Raw genomic sequence first — 20,321 nt, forward strand, 5'->3', positions numbered from 1 at the left:
AAAAGCAAATGAGCAACTCGCACTCCACTAAAAACTGGGAGCATGGACCAGGTGCACCGGTAAGAGGAAAGGAAAACTATGACATGAACAAATCAGTTTTCATGGCGCAGATGGATACACCATAATGAACAACGAGTTCATGATGACGGCCATAAAACTTTTGTAGTGATGACTTCTTTCTTGTAGGAACATTAAACCCTGCTCCAGAAGCCTATTTGTTAGAATTTGTAGTCTCGGCAAGCTCTGGCATAAGGTACGAGTTGTGATATGAACACTCCATACGCAGGTACAATAAGTCCAATGATACAGCACACTTATATTTTGAAGTGATTGTGATGGGCTGACTTGCAGTTAAGGAGGTAAACCTATGGTAAGGGACACAACTCTAACAAATCATTGGAGAGTTTGTATTTACCATTTTACAACAATTTTATGTAAGCATCAATATAACTTGGACTGACTTCATGCTGTTTCAAAGGAAAGCTTGAAAGGCTTTGGGGATATTGAGAATAATACAAACAAATCACTGATTTCAAGAGTTATATCCCTTACCCTAGGTCTACCTCCTTGAACCTGTTAAATTGTGCAAATATTTTACAGCAAAACAATGTGATCATGAGTCAGAAATACAAAGTTTTTGTTGCACATGTTCAAAAACAAATCCCACTGTACAGCACATCCATATGAAGCTTGTGTCAAAATATCAAGTGATTGTGGAAATATTTGTAGTGAAACTGTTAAGTTTTTTGTAAAGGATGGGATTTGGAATTTTATATACAAACTTAAAACATAAGCTAATTCTTGTTAACAAAGCCAACATTTCAAGGACCCATAAATTCCTGAGCACCTACAGTCTATTACTAACAATGACACCTAACCACATGGAACATAAAAGATGGCATACGCCCCTAAAATTGGAAAATATTTTTTTTTTGCAAGATATCTTAAACTTTCATTAAGTCAACCTCAAGTTTTGTTTTCTTGTCTTGCTTTACATTTAATTATTCTCAGGCTTCCCCCCTTCAACCTAATATCCTGGATCCACCCTGAAAAGGGCTACCTGGTACTTTTCTTGGAACCAGGCAAGGCACGTTTCAACATGCAAATGTAAGTAAATTCATCTTCATTATGTTTTCTGTGACTAAATTTCATCAATTGTCTCTCCTCCTTTTCTTTTCTTCAATTTAATACATGTAGTTTTTGTCTCATCACTCCAAAATATAATAATGTGTCAAATGCATTTACTGCAAACCGAATTATTTTCCTGAATGATTTATTTTCCCTAGCATATCATTTTGAAATAGAAACACTGTCCACTTTATGGCATGTTTATTACGTCATTTTTCTATGAACATTGACATTAAGAAGCTGATATCATACATAATCTAAAAATTATTGCTTTAACAAATGTACAATATTTAATCATTTATACAATTTACAATTTATTGTATATACAATATACTTCATCAAAAATAACAAAGCTGAATTTTTATTCCATAATTCATACTTAAAATAATTGAGTTTATACATGTACACGTAACTAAAATAAAACAATAACATTTCTCCATAACTTTATAATGTTACAATTGGAATTTTCATGGCTAAAAATGAGCATGTGTTTTGTTTCAACAACTGTCTCATGTCAAGATAGATATTTCTGATTTATTAAAATGCAACACTGATCATAACAGAAACAGTTGTGTAAACCAATATTTTGGAGAATCAAAATTATTTTGAAGAACTGGGTTTTCATTTATTTATTTAACTGAAATTTTTCTCAAATTGTTTATAAGCTCAAATTTTGACCAATTAGATCTATCTCTATTGAAAATTTGATGAAAAACTCAAGACTTTGAGGAAAATATCAGAGATACATTTTTTTTAAGAAACCAAAGCAAGTTTTCCCATTTAAAGAGAAAATGTTCAGACAACAGTCTGCGGCTGTCTAAATAGGCTAAAATCAGAAATTTACTCAATAAACAAACTCATACATAACCAAGACTAGAGAATGTCACTTTAAAATCAGAAAAGCAAAAAAAAAATCATATCTAGAAAGGGTTTTCTATGTTTGAAACACAGGTGTTGGTTTTAATAACTTTTTCCATATATACAAAGGCAAATGTGCCACACATGAGAATCATTTGATTACCTCATGATTATCATATGAATCGAGCACCATATGATTATCATATGTGGCACATTTGGCTGTGTAGAGTGAAAGTACTTTATTCGTTGGTACCAATTTTCGCGGTTTAGGGGAAAATTATCAGTTGTTTGATTCTAAAATTTGTGGATATGACAACATACAAACAAATGGAAAATCTTCTTTTTCGTTGAAACCAAATTTCTTTTTTAACCAAAACCATGAAAATTGGTACCCCATGAACAATGATACTTTCACAGTACTTAATATCAGATTTGATATGTATATATGAAAAATAACTGCCAAAAGTGCCTATGTTTCAAACTTGGGCAAGATTCCATTTTGTATATTGTCCTAGAATTATCATATAGTGAATACCTGATTCAACAAATAATTATAAGTTCAGTCAAAGCAATCATAAAAGTTCCATAACCAATATAGTGAAAATATTAAGTATTTGTAAGAATCAGGTAAAATGGGTAAAATTTTGATACATGCATGTCAATCCCCCACCAATATCACTTAAGAATACTTTCTCTTTTTGAAGACCATTATTTGATCTCTGCATCACTGACTTTGCTCATACATTTTTCAATAGAATGTTAGAAAAACTGAGGTTTTTGACAGAGTTACCTATCAATGAAATTTTAACTCAATGCACCAACAAGATATGGAAAATAATGTCTTTTTTCTTTATTCTAATGGTGCAAAGAGTCAAATTACACTTTCAAAATAATGGTTTTATCATACCATGTTTCACCCACTGCCTGATTTTTACAGAGCAACCAACACTTAAAACAGACTAGAGGTTGTTAATTTTTATACCAAACAGTAACCACTGAAATAACTTCTATTTTTATCATAGTCTATGAACAATCTATAAAAAGCAATACCACCATAATATAAAAAAATGCTTAGTATAAAAGGATAACTGAAGCTTATCTAACTGAATCGTTGTCAGGCAGTAGAACTGACTTGCATTTGGAAAACCCATGTTCAAAAATGTTTCAACTGAAATATAGGGATTTTCAAGTGTGTGGTTTAGACAGGTTATGTATTAATTCTAGCACTGGTTTAGACAGGGTTTCACTGTACTATCAACTATAACATATATTCTGCTTTATATTAAGGACGTGACCTAGGGAATACACAACTCTTACAAATCATTGAAAAGTTTGTATTAACCATTTTACAGCAATGTCATGTAAGCATCAAAGTAACTTGGACTGATTTCATTCTGTTTCATAGGAAAGCTTGAAAGGCTTTGGTGATATTGAATATGATACAAACATATCGCTGATTTCAAGAGTTTATGTCCCTTATCCCATGCTTACCTCCTCAATCTTGTACTTTTTGTAGAGATCAATTTTGTCACACAAACCTGAAAGATTAGGAATTTTATGACATTTTAACAATAGTTTTTATTGTGACAACTTATAACCATGACAATGGTCATAGCCAATTTTCATTCTCACTGATGTAGCACTTCAAGAATGTTGTCATTTCACATTTCAAAAAATCTACTTAACACACTTCCTGAAAAAAAAAAAAACAATATTACCTAGCTGAGCATTTATAAAAGTGCAGATAATTTCATTTATTAAATCAATATACATGACAATAAGGATTATAATATTTGTCATAGTCAATAAATCCTAAACTACAATATGTATACTATATAAAAATGCAGAATTATTTTCTTATATTTACAAGATTGCTTCATCAGCAATATGTATCCTGACACTGGTGAAATGTTTATAAATGCAAATTTTTTCAAAGCCCTTTAACACCAATAAAATGTACAGTATTGAAATTTTCGCCAAAAGATCATGTACGAAATCAAAATTGTGTTTTGGAGGAGTTTAGTCTATGAAGAACCAGCAGTATCAATATCTGCCAGAATTTTCCAACTCTATATCTGCCTCTTGTTGGTGTTGAGGTTGAAATAATGTGATTTGACATAAAAAGCAATGGTAAAGTTCAAGGTTTTCAAATTATCTTCAACAGTGGAAATTCCTGGACTTTTTCTAACTTCAAATCAATAGTCCACTTGAGTAAAATCAATTGACCACTATAGTCTCAATCAACAGAGTAGAAAGTCCATGATCCAAGTGTGGGAAGTCTAAGTTTCAAAGGTCTATAATCAGAAATTCAGGATCCAAGAACTTGGACCACCACTAATTTGAAACATTGAAATTTTCCAAATTTACAAGTATGTTTTATGAAATACATGTAAAAATCAAACAGAAAAAAAACTTATTTCACTTCTAGTTATAAAAAAAAAGATTGTTTTAATGAAACTTGAATAGTATGATTCTAGATGGTTCTGGATTTCAAAATACAATGACATTATGAGTGATGTCATGGTGCTTTAAACTTACTTTCAGATTAACAACAGAAACATATTGTCACATTATTTGCCAATTTGAAGATTTTAATACTTACCATACACTCACTAAGTTGCTCTCATTAAACTTACTCTACAGTGCCCTATTAAAAAATATATCTGCCTTCCATATTCTAGTCAGTCTTAAAAAAACTTTCCCACCATAGAAACCTGCAAATTTAACAAACATAACTTTTCCTAAGCAAATTTCACTTGCCAAAGATGATGGTAACGGGAACAACTGCTTTAGGCCAGGGACACAAGACAAGTAAGGATTTAGAGATTTTGAAAAAAAGGAGGGGGTCAAGGCAATAATTAGTCAAGCTTTGCCTTAATATTACATGAATTAAAATTTCCTAATAAAGGGGGTTTCCGAGCCCCAGAAAACCCCCATGAATACCCCAATACCAAAGGTTGAAAAAAAATTTTTGTATCTCAGCTGAACGTGAAAGATAACAATTTAAGGGTCATAATAGTTCATCTAGAATAAATAGGCACTAGATTGTTTCTATCAAGATGGGGAAAACATAGAAAGCTCAGAATAAACAAAAGAATGCTGGAAAAAATCAAGAAAACACCATTTCGTACAAAATATGAACCATTACACAATACCATCATACAAAGAAAAAGTAAAAAAAAAAAACCAAAACACATACAAATATGTACATGCACAGCCAAATTGTCATATTAAATTTCATGTATTAAGTTCAGCATACATGTACAGCCAACACATCTACACAATAAATCAAATAAAATATATGCAACTCAGCAGCATAATGCAAGGTTTTAAAATTCAAAATACTTGGTAAGAATAAAGTTACATGACAATAACTATGCTCTCCCTCAGCAGGTGATCAGAGACAGCCAAGTACATATTTTTGTACATTTGTCATATCTATTATCCCTCCGACATCAGGGGGGAGACTCCCAAAAAATCAATAAACAATTAGCATTTCCACTTCAAAATGTAAGATTTGTAGGAAGTCTTTGATAAAATGGCTATATTTTCTGTGAATACTAAATAGTTAAATTTTTGCATCAAAAATTAGCTATTATGTAAACATCTCCCACATGCCAGAGGTATATCTCCCACATGAACCGTTGAAAGGGTTACGCATTTTGAACCAACTGGAGAATGAAAACAGCACATGTAATGTAACAACTACTCATTAGCAAGGCATACACACAGATAACAATTATATCTTCAAATAAAATACAGTAATATGTGTACCTTCTTTCAAATGCAACAAAAAATATTCATAAGTAAATTCCAGTATTTACTTGTTAAATATCTTCAAGTTTTAATAATATAATTTATATCTGGAAATATTTACATGTAGGTTATCCAATCAAAATTAAATAGACAAGGTTGCATTAGATTTATTTATAGATATACATGTAGGTTGTCCAATCAAAATTAGCTTGACATTGTTGCATTAGATTTATTTATAGGTATCCTGTGAACAACCATTCTGGTAAACAAAATCCCAATACCCACTCTAAAAAAGGAAAAAAATCACCTTGTCCAATATAATCAACATAACAAGTTTTGGTCACTGCATCAACATAAAAATCTCTATATTATGCCCAACAGTATCAACAAATTAAAAGCACTTTACAAAAACATGTTTGTCAACTATAACTCCAATACACCTCTAAGTATTAACAGGTCAGCTAAAAAAATTGGCAGTAGTTTTGTCCCAAGTTCCACAATACTTGAAAAAATACATTAGTCCAAGAAAACTTGTAACTGTTTGTGACATCATCAACTTTGAAGACTTTGTTTGGAGTTCCCCAAGAATTCTAAGACTTATTTTTCAACTTTAGTGATGCAAGGGCCTGAATGTTCATATTACAGTCTTCACAGTCAATGTGTACCATAAATCATATTGATAAGACCTAATCTGTATACATGCTGAAACCTGTCCTTATCAAACCCATTCAAACTGAAAGTTTTGTCCAGTTTAGACAGGTGAATAGCTTACACAGGTTCAAATTATATTTAAACTGACAAAAAGAGACCTCAGAAGACGTCTTGTTTATTCAGGGCTCCTTAACAAGTTTCACTTGACTGTTAAAAAAACTGGATTGCAAACATCAGCCTATTCAGGAACAAAAATCTATAAACCACATATTTTCCTTGCAAGTTTTAACATTGTGAAACAATATCAGCCTTACTAACGTCCATATCTGTATGATTACTACAGGACATAAAATTTTGAAAAAAAAAATATGCTCAAATGTATACAGGTAGCCTTCAAAACACCACCAAATACCTAACATACATGCATATAGTGTTGAAACACTCTGCTAGATTCTAAAACTAATATTATTTGTACATTTGCAAATTGCAAAGTGTAGCACCATACACTTAAATTTGGGTCAATTTCAATAGATCACATATTATAACAAATGTATAAATATCATACCATCTACATACATGTGTATATCTGTTCACATTGATTTCATAAATGTTTGATTTTCTGCCCTCACTAATTTGACTATTACATGTTCCTTGTGAACAACAAAAAAAAGCCATTCGAATTAAAAGTGTATTCTATATTTTCCACCCAGAATAAAAAAGTGGATACAGCAAAACCTGTCCAAACTTAAGTGTATGTCTCTAACACCTCTGTCTAATTATGTTTACAGGAATCAAGACTATAATTTTGTAAGTATTCCTGTAATAAAGTATACACAGGAAAATATTATCATGATCATTGTTAATTCATCTTCATTTCAATAAAATTGTTGATTGAATTTTACCCATCTTCAACACACATGAGCAATACATTTTTGTTTTTGTTTTTTTTTTCAAGTTACAATTTTTTTAGTTTTAATAGCAATTTAAACCAATAACTTGTAACTTAATTGTCAATCAGTACTACATTTGTATAAATAGAAAAAACTGAAAACGTAAAAAAAAGTAACAATGAATTTACAAGCTTGTAAAAACTATCAAAACAGGTTGAAAATTTACATAAAACTGGGAAATTGAATGAGCAAGTCTCCCACTCACTTTAATTCTTTCACACCAAATCAAATGGAAAATCCTTTTGCTGTACTTCTATAAGTGAATGTGTTATTTGAGCTTGTACAATTTCAAATAATTCTCATGAAAACAAAATATATAGATTATAATCACTGCTGAGGAACATCATGAAGGTGACATAAAATGAGTCCAGTCTCACTATCAGTAGGGAGATCCCCTTTGGCAGAGGAGAGAAAAGTCACAGTAAATCCTGTTATGGAGTGACCTCCCCTTCTACACTATAACATGGATTGCAATATACATAACAACAATAACAAAACTATTTCTATGCATTACAGCATTTTTTCCCTGTCCGTTTTGTTTTAGATCCTCCATTTATTTTTATAGAATCTGACGGTTGGTCTGCCTGTTTTTTCATTTGTTCTTTCTTGGACTGTAATACTAATTTGGTAATTGCAAGGAACATCTGAAAATAGGAATTCATACGTACATTCCATCATTTCAAAGCTGTACAGTATATTAAGACAGCTATTTCAAAACAGTGAACAAAATGATGAAAAACATGTATAAATATAGATTAAATGAACATTACACATCTCTTGTATGCTAGTTCTGTACTTTGGTGTTTTCATTAAGACTGAAACAGCACAGGAATCTACATTTCAACAGTAAATGACATTTTGAAGGATCTAGTGCAAGCATTAAAAAATATTGGGAATATTGTTTATGAAATATTTTAGTTGGTAAACCAATACCCTGAAAACTTGTTTAATCAATGTTTCTTATGTATTAATTTATCGTACACATAATATGGTGCAACAGTTTTAACAAATAACATGTCGTGTACAGAAATAGCCTTATGGAACAATTTCTAAATGTTATATCACCTGAAAAACTTTTTTAGGCGAATTCTTTTTTCCATTCTTAAAACATGTGAAAGATTAATAGGCCAAACCTACACTGGGACACAACTGTGAGAATACTTATATTGAATAAAATCCTAAATCTTTTAATCTACTTAAAATGGTTTAAAATACTAATTCCTTAATATAAAAAGGTACATGTACCATATAAATTCCCATTGCAGTCAAAATCCAACATGATTTCGATTTAATAAAAATTAAAATTTGTAATTTAATGTCCTGCTTGCACTAATTAAGGAGTGCAATTCATAAATTAGCATTAGTGGTTGAATCAACAGTTTGTTCTGGCCTTACAACTTGATGTAAATGTTCACAAGTTGAAAATAATGGGAGTGCAAGTTCTCAAACAAAAGATTTAAATACATAAATAAGTTTCTGATTCAATTTAAATCTTAAATAATTCTGTTAGTTGGATAATAATACAACATCAATATATGAAAACTTGAGGGTGGAAGAGAAATGTAAGTTTGTACCCAAAGCATTTGTTATCAATTTACATTTTTATTCACTTAGTCATCAAAAAATTGTAACATGGTTTTGAAAACAACTGAAAATCTTTAGGTTATCATATGTTTTTGCTACAAGATTGAAGTCATCACTACAGAAGTCGTCATCATGAACTCATGGATCATTATGTTGTATCCATCTGCACCATGAAAACTGATTTATTCAACGAGTCATAGTTTTCCTTTTCTCTTTCGTCTACCCTGGACTGGACTTTTTATGAGCAACTGGACGGTTGTTTCTAGAAAGCAGAGGACACTTACCCTACCAGTACATCTGGTCCATGTACCCAGTTTTTAGTGGAGTACATTTACTTTTGTTACTCTTTGTATGTATTATTTAGGTCATTTAGGTTATTTTATGTTCTTTGTTGTGTTTGTCTGTTTTCCATGTCTGATCCCTGGATTACGTTCTTGTGATTTCCACTAGAATCTTGGTTCCTTTGATTATTCTTTGAAATACCATATAATTTTTATTGACCAGTAATTGTTTTCACTTAGTTAATTTGTATGTTATCAATAGGATTTAAAATATGAAATGTGCACAGTTTTTGTATGATTTTCAAGTACATATGATTTAAAAGCACACAAACATATTTTTACTATAGTGATCCCAAACATATGTTTTTGTATGTTTAAAACTTAAGAAAACATACATGTATGTTGCAATTTTGAAATACTGAGGTTACCAGGAATGAAGCAAAAAGTGCAATAAAAAATGTACTATTTGTTGCTTTGGAACTTTAAAAACTTTCCTGGGGGAGGGAGGGGGGGTTTCCAAATCCCCTTACAAGACTGGATGGTCCTATCCTTCTCAAAGTTTCAAATCAATGGTCCACCTGTCTAAGGAAACTGAAAGTCTTCAATAAAATGACAATTGATATGGCTGAAGGTCACTGACCTACAATATTTAAGTAAAATTTCAAAGGTCCCAATGTCAACAACTTAAGGTTCAGGACCTCCAAAAACTACTAATTTGAAACCCAGATTTTTGGGGTTTCAAAAAGAAAGCCTGGCATGAAAACAAACTCTTCAACAGCAAAAATCAACCTGATAAATTTGTAACTTTTACTATATTTCACTAGCCATGGGGAACAGGAAATGGTAATTCTAGAGCCCTAAAGGGGCAATCACTGGAATGATTCAATTTGACATACAGAATAACAACAGTTTTGAAGTTGACAAAAAATATTACAGTGAGCCCAATAGGGCAAGATATGATGTTCTGATGAGACTTCAAAACTGCCATTATTCTGTCTACCAGCAACATCATAGGAGATTTAATGTTATGTTGTCTTTTGATATTACCAATATTTTTAGAATGACATTAGTAGCCTGAGGTAGAAAATATCAGGCAGTTAGCAGTAAGAACAACTGAATAATGAAAAAATAGCCAATGAACACATTTTGTTTCCAGGTTTGGTGATATAGGTGGATACATAGGATGGAACCTACTCCTTGGTTCGACAGACGAGGATTGGATTGACAGAATTAATCACCTATGGACTGTAGCAATTCTGGGCATTTGTGCAATAATTGTCACATCTGGACAATACATCATTGGATCGCCAATACAGTGCTGGACGCCTGTTGAGTTTGAAGAAGAATTCAACAAATACACCCATTCCATATGCTGGATATCAAACACTTATTATGTTCCCATTTATGATGACATTCCAGACAATATATCAGAAAAACAGGATAAAGAGGTGACATATTATCAATGGGTTCCAATAATCTTACTTTTTCAAGCATTACTGTTTAAATCACCAAATATTTTATGGCGGCTATTGAATGGGTACTCAGGGATAAAAATAGAAAAGATGAGTGTTCTTACAGATGATGCTCTAATGTCTTCACCAGAAGAAAGAGAAAAGAAAGTTGAACAGATGGCCAAATATATTCACAATTGGATATCTTCTGAGAAAGATTACAGACAAAACTTCTTCACATGCATACGACAAAAATTGTCCTGTCTGCTTTGTTTCTTTATTGGGAAGAGAGATGGAAAATTTCTCACAGGATTCTACATTTTTGTCAAATTCCTTTACTGTATAAATTGTGTTGGGCAATTTTTTCTCTTAAATGCTTTCATGGGAATGGATTACAATAATTTTGGTTTTGAGGTTATCGACTATTACATGAAGCATGGTGAATGGAAGCCTTCCCCAAGATTTCCGAGGGAAACACTCTGTGACTTTACAATTCGACAGCTGAAGAATCATCAACGATATACAATTCAATGTGTAATGCCTCTTAACCTCCTGAACGAGAAGATATTCATATTTGAATGGTTCTGGTTTTTCCTACTGACAATATTAACATTTATAAATCTTATATCTTGGGTCTATTATGGCTCGTGCGGAGATAACAACATAAGATACATTAAACATCACTTAAAAATGTGTAAGGAAATTCACTGCCAGAACGATACCATCCTTGCCCGACTTTTTGCCAAGAAATATCTTCGGGATGATGGTGTATTCATTCTGAGAGTGTTGGAAAAAAATGCCCCAAGCATGATAACAAAGGATTTAGTGTTTCATTTGTGGTCATTGTTTCGTGAGCAACAGCATGAAAAAGTTAAGATGATAAATCATGTAGAAAATGAGTATGCTGACATTGCAATGTCAGTATAATACTATTGGAATTTTTTTGCAAATGAATTACTTGTAGAAATTGTAGAAGGGATGATTTCTCTGTCACAGACATTGATTGAGATGATATCTCTGTCACAGACATAGATTTTTTTTTATAACATACTCATATGCATGAACTAATCAAGAATACACATTTGTTTAGATTTTCTATTCAAGTACAACAGTCATTCAACTATTGTTTTACTGTTATAAAATGACTCCTACATATATATATATTTTTAGATCTATGCTTAGAAAAACAATGGTTGCTATTATTTAAAAAAAGATAAAATTTACAATCTACAATAAAAAGACAGTTCAAACACTACCAGAAAAGCACATAGATATATGTTCCTATGTATAAGTTACTTTACGAGAACACCTATTCCAATGTCAAAGGCCAGTAATTTTGATAAAAAGCAGTTTAGTAGTAGAAAGATTGACCTGTAACCTGATAACTTGCATACCAGAAATCAGCTGAAATGGTCTGAAAGGGTTTTTAAAAAAAACCATTTGGATGTGGAATGACAAAAGGAAAAGTACCAGTAAAGCTACACATCCTGGCAATTTGTGGTAGGAAGCTTATGACTCATAATTATTACTTAATGACCTATGACAATGACCTCATATATACGACTTACTTCTTCTACATTTTTATTTTCTTTAGCACTGGTTTCATATAACTGTATACCCATCTGTTCTGCAAATCTCTGAGCATCCTGTGTTAATACAACCTTCCTATCTGGATCATCATCTTTGTTCCCAACTATAAAGAACAAGTGTTTTTTGAGTATTAGTCAGAAAACATAAAATCACTCCATTTTTGTACAAATAAAGTCAAAAATGAAAAAGTAGAAATTTATAAAAATCAAAAGGGAGGTCACATCACTAGAAAGTAACAATTCACCAAAATTTCACAAAAATTAGTGGCAGCAATTTTTAGTTATTGTGTGAAGTGTGAACAACCACAGGACAGACACTGGTATACCATTATATGTTCTGTCTAGACAGAAAGCAGTATAAGAAGTAATTAAAGTAAAATAAAAATGAATATTCAAATCAATGACATCATATACTCAGTGTTCTCCCTTGAATTTTTGGATAGTGCTGTATACAGCGCACATGACACAACATTAATAGGTCCCATGTCAAAACATACTACTGCACATTTAATGTAATATATAAAATTTATCTGTGTATTAAAAATGTACATTGATGTTTATGCTTACATGAATTATTTGTAGGTAAATATTTTTCCTTTTTCCTTTTGCAGTAGTTATAACTTTAATACCATTTTTCTATTTTTCCTTTTTATATTTAATACAAAAATTAAAAAAGATATCCTATCAAATTGTGATAAGTAATTTTTCATTTTTTTTCTCTAATTCATACACACCCATTGTTCTTCATTGATCTTTTACCTGCAAATTTTTGCTAACAGGAGACCCATTTGAAATTACAATTTTTCATTTGTTTTGGGGCCTCAATGGCTCATTTGAATGTGATATTCATTTGATTAAGAGCAATCTCTATTAAACTCTTTTTCTAGTCTTTGTAACTTTCAATATATTTATAGATTTAGAATTATCTAATCAGGTACATGTAATAGACTACTCTGGTCTTAATTCATGTTTCCAAAAATTTTCAGGAAGTCAGTAGTGTGGAGTTGACTTAGCAATACCAGGAAAAAACATAAATCTTATTCTTGTATTTTTTGTTTGTTTGTTTGTTTTTAATTATTATTGTGTTAACTGAAATTTATTCATGAAGAAACCCCATATAATGACTTACAAAAAATGTAAGTCCATATTTTTTTTCACACCTGTGGTACTATGTTCAGACTTGGGGGATTTTATGATCAATTTCTTAACTGATTTACTGCCAAAATCCATGTGCTCTTGATACACAACAACATGGCAATGTAAACAAAAGACTGCCATTTCCTTTTTCATTTCCAAGTGTTTTGGAAGTATCTCATGGAATAAATATTGTTTGGGAATTTAATATGTTCTTTTATAAGGTAAATCAGCTTCTTAATGTTGAAAACATCATGTGATTGTGCAATTATACACCTATGAATTTAGAAATAGCCATGTGTTTTTAGCCAGGGTTGAGTTTTGATTGGTTCAGTAAAGGATATTAGTATCTGATTGACACCTTCCTTAAAATTAATTTGTGGCCAGGTGGGGTGACTGATAAAGAATCTTGTTGGCAATGCCATGATTATTATTGGCTTCATGTGGTAACAGACCATAGTCTGTTTACTGCTATCGGTTTCAAGAGCTTATTACCTTGAAGGTTGCCGTAAATGATACATTTCCTGTTGTAATTGATTTTTAATCCTCATATTCAACTTTATAGCACAGAGCTGGCAGCTAGATAGCACAGTACTGCCGCACTAAAACTTGATAGCGCTGTACAGTGCAGCACTTCAAAGGCCTAGGGAGAACTCTGCATGATATAGCTAACATGAATCTTTGTTGGACAAGTTTTTAAGTACGGACTTCGTTAGTTATATGAGTATTATACAGAGCATCACATTATCAACAATAAACGTCCAGCCAACCAGGGAAGGTAGCAGTTATTGCACAGAAATGGGTCAGAGAAAAGAATTCAAAGTGAAAGTACAAAAGCCTTTAAATTGATTCAAAATTAAAATATGCAGTTCATAAACAAGGAAAAAGATTTTTTAAATCATTTACAGTTTCTTTAAAATGGACAACCGTTTACCCATCCCAAGAGTTTGGAAATTTTGACAGCCCATGCCGGACATTTTATCAAACTTCAGCAAACGATTTTGTCAGTCTTGTACATGCTCAGATCGAAAATAAACTGAAATAAATGTTTGTATGTACTTATTTTAAGATAAATATTAGTGTGTTATTTTATCTCATACTCTGTCTTTTACAAAGTATCAGAGCAAGTGAACAAGTTCGGTTTCGACCAAACGTGGATGTTCTAACATGTAAATAAAACATCATATCTCTCGGACTTTTTCATTACATAGGCAAACAGCCGAAAACTTCCGAGTGATGAAAAAAATGTTGATTATTTATAAAAGAAAATCGCAAACACATTTTGTATATTGATTTAAATGGTCTGTTGATATCTGTGTTATAACGATTCAATCGACATATTAATAATTAAAAACTATGACTTGCAGTTTCAGTTCCAAGTGCTTTCGTTACCTCTGAAAGATCGACAGGAAAATGGTGGACTTAATTGATCAGCTAATAAATGTATGAAGATTGTCCAAGTTACTTCAATTAATTCGTATAGGCAATGGGGCTGCACATGTACTGTTAATTCATATATGCACATATTACAGGTAAATCACAGGTACAGGTACAGGTGGCTGCACATCGGCAAAAATTGATATACACCTGTCAATTTCCAATAAACAATTAGGAGACCGGTAGATGGCATGTTTATAGACTTATAAAACCATGCAGACTGTAACTTATATGGGTTGGTGATTTTTCATGTCCGATATTGGAAAATTGTCGTCGGTCATTTGCAGAATTTGTCAATCAATGACCTGCATTTTTTACCGTTTCCAGGTACATGACCCAGCCTATCCTATCTCACTCCTATCGTCCCTTTTCTGAACAAGTTAACAAAAGTTTAAAAAAATGTTTAAGTGTGATGCTGAGTTGTACTCTGAGCCTAACTCATAATAAAGTATACAGTAATTTCCATTTCATAGAATTAAACTAACATGAACTGACCAAAGCTAAAAAAATACTTAAAAAGCAACAGCACAACAATTGGACCACAGACAACAAATACTGTGGAAATACTTTAATTGGTGGATACCAATTTTTGTGGATAAGGGAAGAAATATAAGTTCAAAGATTCTTAAATTCGTGGTTTTAAGGTTTTCAATTAATACATCAAGGGAAATCTCATTTCCATTGGGAACCAAATTTCATGGTTTAGCAAACCCACAAAAAACCATGAAAATTGGTACCCCACAAACTATAGTACTTTCACATTGTTCCATAGCATTTAGATATAAGATTAAGTGTCTTACTTTCTTGTAGCAACCACATTTGTCAAATGATATAAGATTAACTAAGGCCTTTAAAAGTTTGCTTGTACTTCGTAAATGTTGCAGTTCATGGTTCGAGCCTTTAACAGAACAAAGTCTTCCAACAGGCTGCATATATTAAGTAGGAAAAGACACAAATTCTTCATAAAATTTGCCTCCTAATTTTTCAATTTTCATCAAAATCCATCTGACAATTAATTACCTAAAATTCTGTTGACCACATCACAGTTCTGGTCAATTTCATGTAACCACCGTTTTACATTGGCAAATGATTCACCACTAGTAACATCATACACTACTATCACCCCATGTGTTCCTCTGTAATATCTGCAGATAAAAAATTAGTCACATTAAAATATGAATATCTAATATGAAAACTTACTCAACTACAAAAAAATGTATTATTAAGCCTTTATAACTTGATTAAAAACACCCCCTTTTTTTTTGGCATCTTATGCAGTGAAACTACATACAGTTTAAACCCAAATCTCACATTCAATATCCATTAAACCAAATATGACAGGTTCTTAACAGTTTGAATAAGAAACATTTTCTGCTTATTTTAGTTTCTTTTTAAACAGACTTTACTGTACAAAGAATAAAATCTTAATTTTCAGTTCTTGTGAATGATATGGTTTTGTAGCTTACATTTCTAAATTAAACTATAATTCCAAGACAAATATTATTGCACGACGCTGTCAATTGATATTTAACAGTATTTCATAGTCACATTATACACATTTTAACGAATATGTGCAATATATATTTGTATACAAAGTTAATTTCATATAAACTTTGGTGTTGAGTCATGACCTATATGTAACTGGAAAGCTTGATTTGACTCTTTATACACTGTTGCCATGAAGAATCATACCCTAAAATGCTCGGTGATATGCTATCAACAAACTGAATCACAGTGCTCGCCTTTAGCTACCAGTCCATAGCCCAGGGCTTGTGAAATGATTCGTACATTTCTTGTTTCGGGCTAGTTGAATCCTATACAGTCCTCTATTATTGCAGAGAATTTTGAAGGAAAGGACTGGTCAACCACCCAAAGAATTAATCCCTTAGCCAAATCAACTAACGGCTATTTAAATCTACTGAATACTTCAATGTTATAAACCTGTCCTACCACACATGTAATAAAATGAACTGATCAAAATTGTTTAAATTGATTGATATAAAATTGAAAATGCACAGATCTATTGGTCTAAAGATTTAACAAATTAATTTAAAAGCACCAGACCTTTTTATGGGACCAAGTTCTTACGTGGAAGTGATTGTTCTAAATCGTTCCTGTCCAGCAGTATCCCATATCTGTAACTTAACCTTCTCTCCAGCAACGTCTACAGTCCTGATCTTAAAATCTACGCCTATAGTTGTTATGTATGTGCCTGAGGAATAAAGTTCAACATTTAAGTATAACTAAAGGTTCAAATTTGATGGATACTTCATCAGTAAACTTATCTAATCTTGTACAATATTTGTTACTGTTTAACTTACATGTATCAATATGATCCTTTTAGACAACCAAACTTTGAGTAACAAAATATAAGTGACAGAAAAATGCCAAACAAAAACATGTATAGAAAAAATATAGTTCTCCTTGCTTGCAAATCTAGTTACCCAATTATCAGAGGGAAGCATTAACTCTGCTAATTTACCTGCAAATGTGTTGTCAGAAAATCTCAGTAACAAACTGCTTTTACCAACTCCTAAAAAATAATTGAATCAAATTTAACAATTTAACAAAACTGACTCTGTACATTGTGAAATAAATGACACAAGAATGAGATTGAACAGAAATAAATTCAATGAGACATAACAGGAATTCATTATAAGACATGATGTATAATCTATTTCTGTTTCTCAGGTGTATATCCTTTGTTAATTCAGAGTACTCCAGTATGAATGAAAATTTAGTCGTCATAAATAGAGCTGCACTTAAAGCGCATGATACACCTGTTGCCTTTTGAACTTGTCCTTATGCTTTTAATGAATTTATATGAGCAACTAGAAATACTGTGAGCCCTGTCAAATACCCTCCTCACCCAAAAAAAAAAAAAAAAAGTAAATAAAAATGCACAAAACATTTGGCACTATCAAGGCTACCTCAAGTTAAACTAAGTTTGTTGTCTTGATTTTTCACCCAAACATTTCCATCTTGTTTAAAACATACTTTTCTGACAAGATTACCAAGTACCTTTTATATTTATTAGTCGATCATCATAACAAATGGTCCGTTTTAAATGATTATTCAACGGATAAAATTTCCTTGGCTGCTTCCGGCTTTTTTTTAAGAGTAAAACTTCATAACACAGAAATGTAAAATTGGACATTTATACAAATCGGAAGGAAGCTCACTTCAATAGATATGAACAATTCACCAAAGTTTCATGAAAGTTTTTTGAGTTGTGCAAAAACTTGAAAATTCCCCCTTTTTTTAAGTATAAAAATTCATAACACAGAAATGAAAAATCTTAAATTTATAAAAATCGAAAGGGAGCTTACATCAATAGATATGAACAATGCACCAAAGTTTCACAAAAGTAGGTAATCAGGACTGCGAACAATGTCGGTAATATATTATAATACCCTGTCCAAACGAGGATGAGACCGTGACCTTGATCAGATGTTTTAAACTACCAAAAATACTTCCAGTTTACTCTGAGGCATTTCTTATTTAAAGTACATTTCAAATACAACCTATATATATACATAAAGTCTCAAGGTACTATTGGAATACATAAAAACTCTAACACATATTTCCAACATTTTGGTGGTGTACCCACCTTCCTCAGGAAATTTATTTTACTAGTACCATGGGAACAAAGGTCATAAAAGTTGATTGTAACTTAACGTAATAAGACAAAATTAGATGAAAACAACGTAAACAGTTGTCTAAGAATAGAACACAGAAGTAATAATTAAGCGTGTATAGTTACGATTCGGAAAAAGGAAGATATTTAATGTACATGTAAATATTTAACATTTAATCCATAGGGTTCTAGTGTTCAATTTCTTCATCCAAAATGATTCTTTTACTTCCTACAATGTTGTAGAACCATTCACCTTTTCAATTGCTGTAACTCGCATGTGTTTCGCATTGTGACTGTTTTGAATAAATTGTTCAGCGATGGAGTCATCCATTTTTCAGTTCTAATCTTTGATAAATTTAAGTTCATCTTCTGGTATAAGGTGACATACAAATTTTTCTTGCATTTATTACAGTAAATCAAGTAAATTACACCCATAGTTTTACAATTAATATCCCCTTGGATTGTGTACTTCTTGCCAAAATTGTCATGGAATACTTTTGTTGTCACAATTTTCTTTCTTGTAGAATAGGAGGTTGTGTTTCTTGTGCACAAGGATTATCTCTCTTAAAAGACACTAACGGTGGTGTCTTTTAAGAGATAAAGATATTCTTGTGCACAAGAAACAACCTCTTGTTCTACAAGAAAGAAAATGGCAGTAAACAGTGCGGCAAAAATTGTGCCTTGTGCAAGAAAAATGTGACAACAAAAGTATCAGTTATATAGGAGACATTGAAATTGATTGATTGTTGTGGTTTAATGCCAGAGCAGCAATATTTCAGCTATATTAAGGCAATTAACATGAAATGGATGATAAAATGAACATGAAATGATGATGAAAGGAAATATGGGATGGGACGCAAGAATAATGGGGTTAACAAGTTTTGATGGCCACTGGAAATAGGGAGACGTGGGTAGAGTCGGGCAATTAAGCCTGTGGCGGAGCCCTATGGTTCCTACTCCGGGGGAATACCACAGAAGGATTCTTTAAAGTGCGAGGAATGTGGCATCTTTCCTAACACATTGCACCAATATGGTTTACGGTCAGGTTTCCGTATTATGCCCTGATGACCTTAGCATGTAACATGCCAGGGTTTCCCTGTTCCACCACCTGGGGCACACAACCCAGTTGCTCTGTGGGCATAGCACTCTTGCCCCCGACCAGGGTTCTGAGCATTATTTAGTGGCCTTTTACAACAAGCTTAGCACTGCTGCTGGCCTATTCTATTGACATCCAGACCCAGACTGAGTTTTTTTGTGCACATCATGAAAGCAAGAAGACATCATATAAATACAATTTACAGTACTAATTAGGACAATTAAAAGATACATAAAACTGTCATAAAGATGAGTATTTGTTTCAGTTATTAAGTTTCTTTGTAATGTAACCCTGGGAAAACAGGTTAGCATCAAGGTACATGTATGCAAAAAGCATAAATTTGCAAAGGCACACTTTGTCTTTACTGTAATTTGTGAAAGGCTGATTTCACAGCCATAGTTACAAAGCTCAATGTATATATATACTAAATCAACATATTTGTTACTTCATTAAAAGGAATGTAGTGAATTACATTAAAATTTAAGTACATGTAGCTATATTTTGATTCTCAATGGCTGAGTCACCATGTAAACTGACATTTCAATATTTTCATTAGAAAACATATTCAATTTCTGAGGGATAATGAATCTTACCACTGTCACCAATAATCAGTAACTTAAACAAATGGTCATATTCTCGAGCCATAGCTCTCGGTCACGAGAAATTGGACTTGTGGCTCAATCAGCGAATCTCAAGTCGGAAGTAAGGGATTTTGTTATCCGGAAATGAGGCGTATGCAGCGTCTTGCGCCTGCGTCAGTGTGTCTTGG

The 20,321-nt window shown here is 32.1% G+C and overlaps 1 protein-coding gene and 1 pseudogene across 1 annotated transcript; one reads left to right on the forward strand and one right to left on the reverse strand.

Moving 5' to 3' along the window:
- Window positions 1-1,314: 1,314 nt before the first annotated feature.
- On the reverse strand, window positions 1,315-20,301 carry LOC148606585 (ras-related protein Rab-35-like). The gene is made up of 6 exons (XM_088547177.1): window positions 20,146-20,301; window positions 17,302-17,352; window positions 16,908-17,031; window positions 15,840-15,964; window positions 12,228-12,352; window positions 1,315-7,987 (listed from the first exon to the last, which is right to left on the reverse strand). The coding sequence occupies exons 1-6, from the start codon at window positions 20,195-20,197 to the stop codon at window positions 7,847-7,849; spliced, it is 618 nt and encodes a 205-aa protein (XP_088403303.1). The 5' UTR covers window positions 20,198-20,301; the 3' UTR covers window positions 1,315-7,846.
- LOC148606586 (innexin unc-9 pseudogene) lies at window positions 10,035-11,586 on the forward strand (annotated as a pseudogene).
- Window positions 20,302-20,321: the final 20 nt, after the last annotated feature.

This window comes from Perna viridis, chromosome 9, assembly GCF_037379345.1.
Source record: "Perna viridis isolate PV_CMFRI_1.1 ecotype Kerala chromosome 9, ASM3737934v1, whole genome shotgun sequence".
In the NCBI taxonomy this organism is placed as follows: Eukaryota; Metazoa; Mollusca; class Bivalvia; order Mytilida; family Mytilidae; genus Perna; species Perna viridis.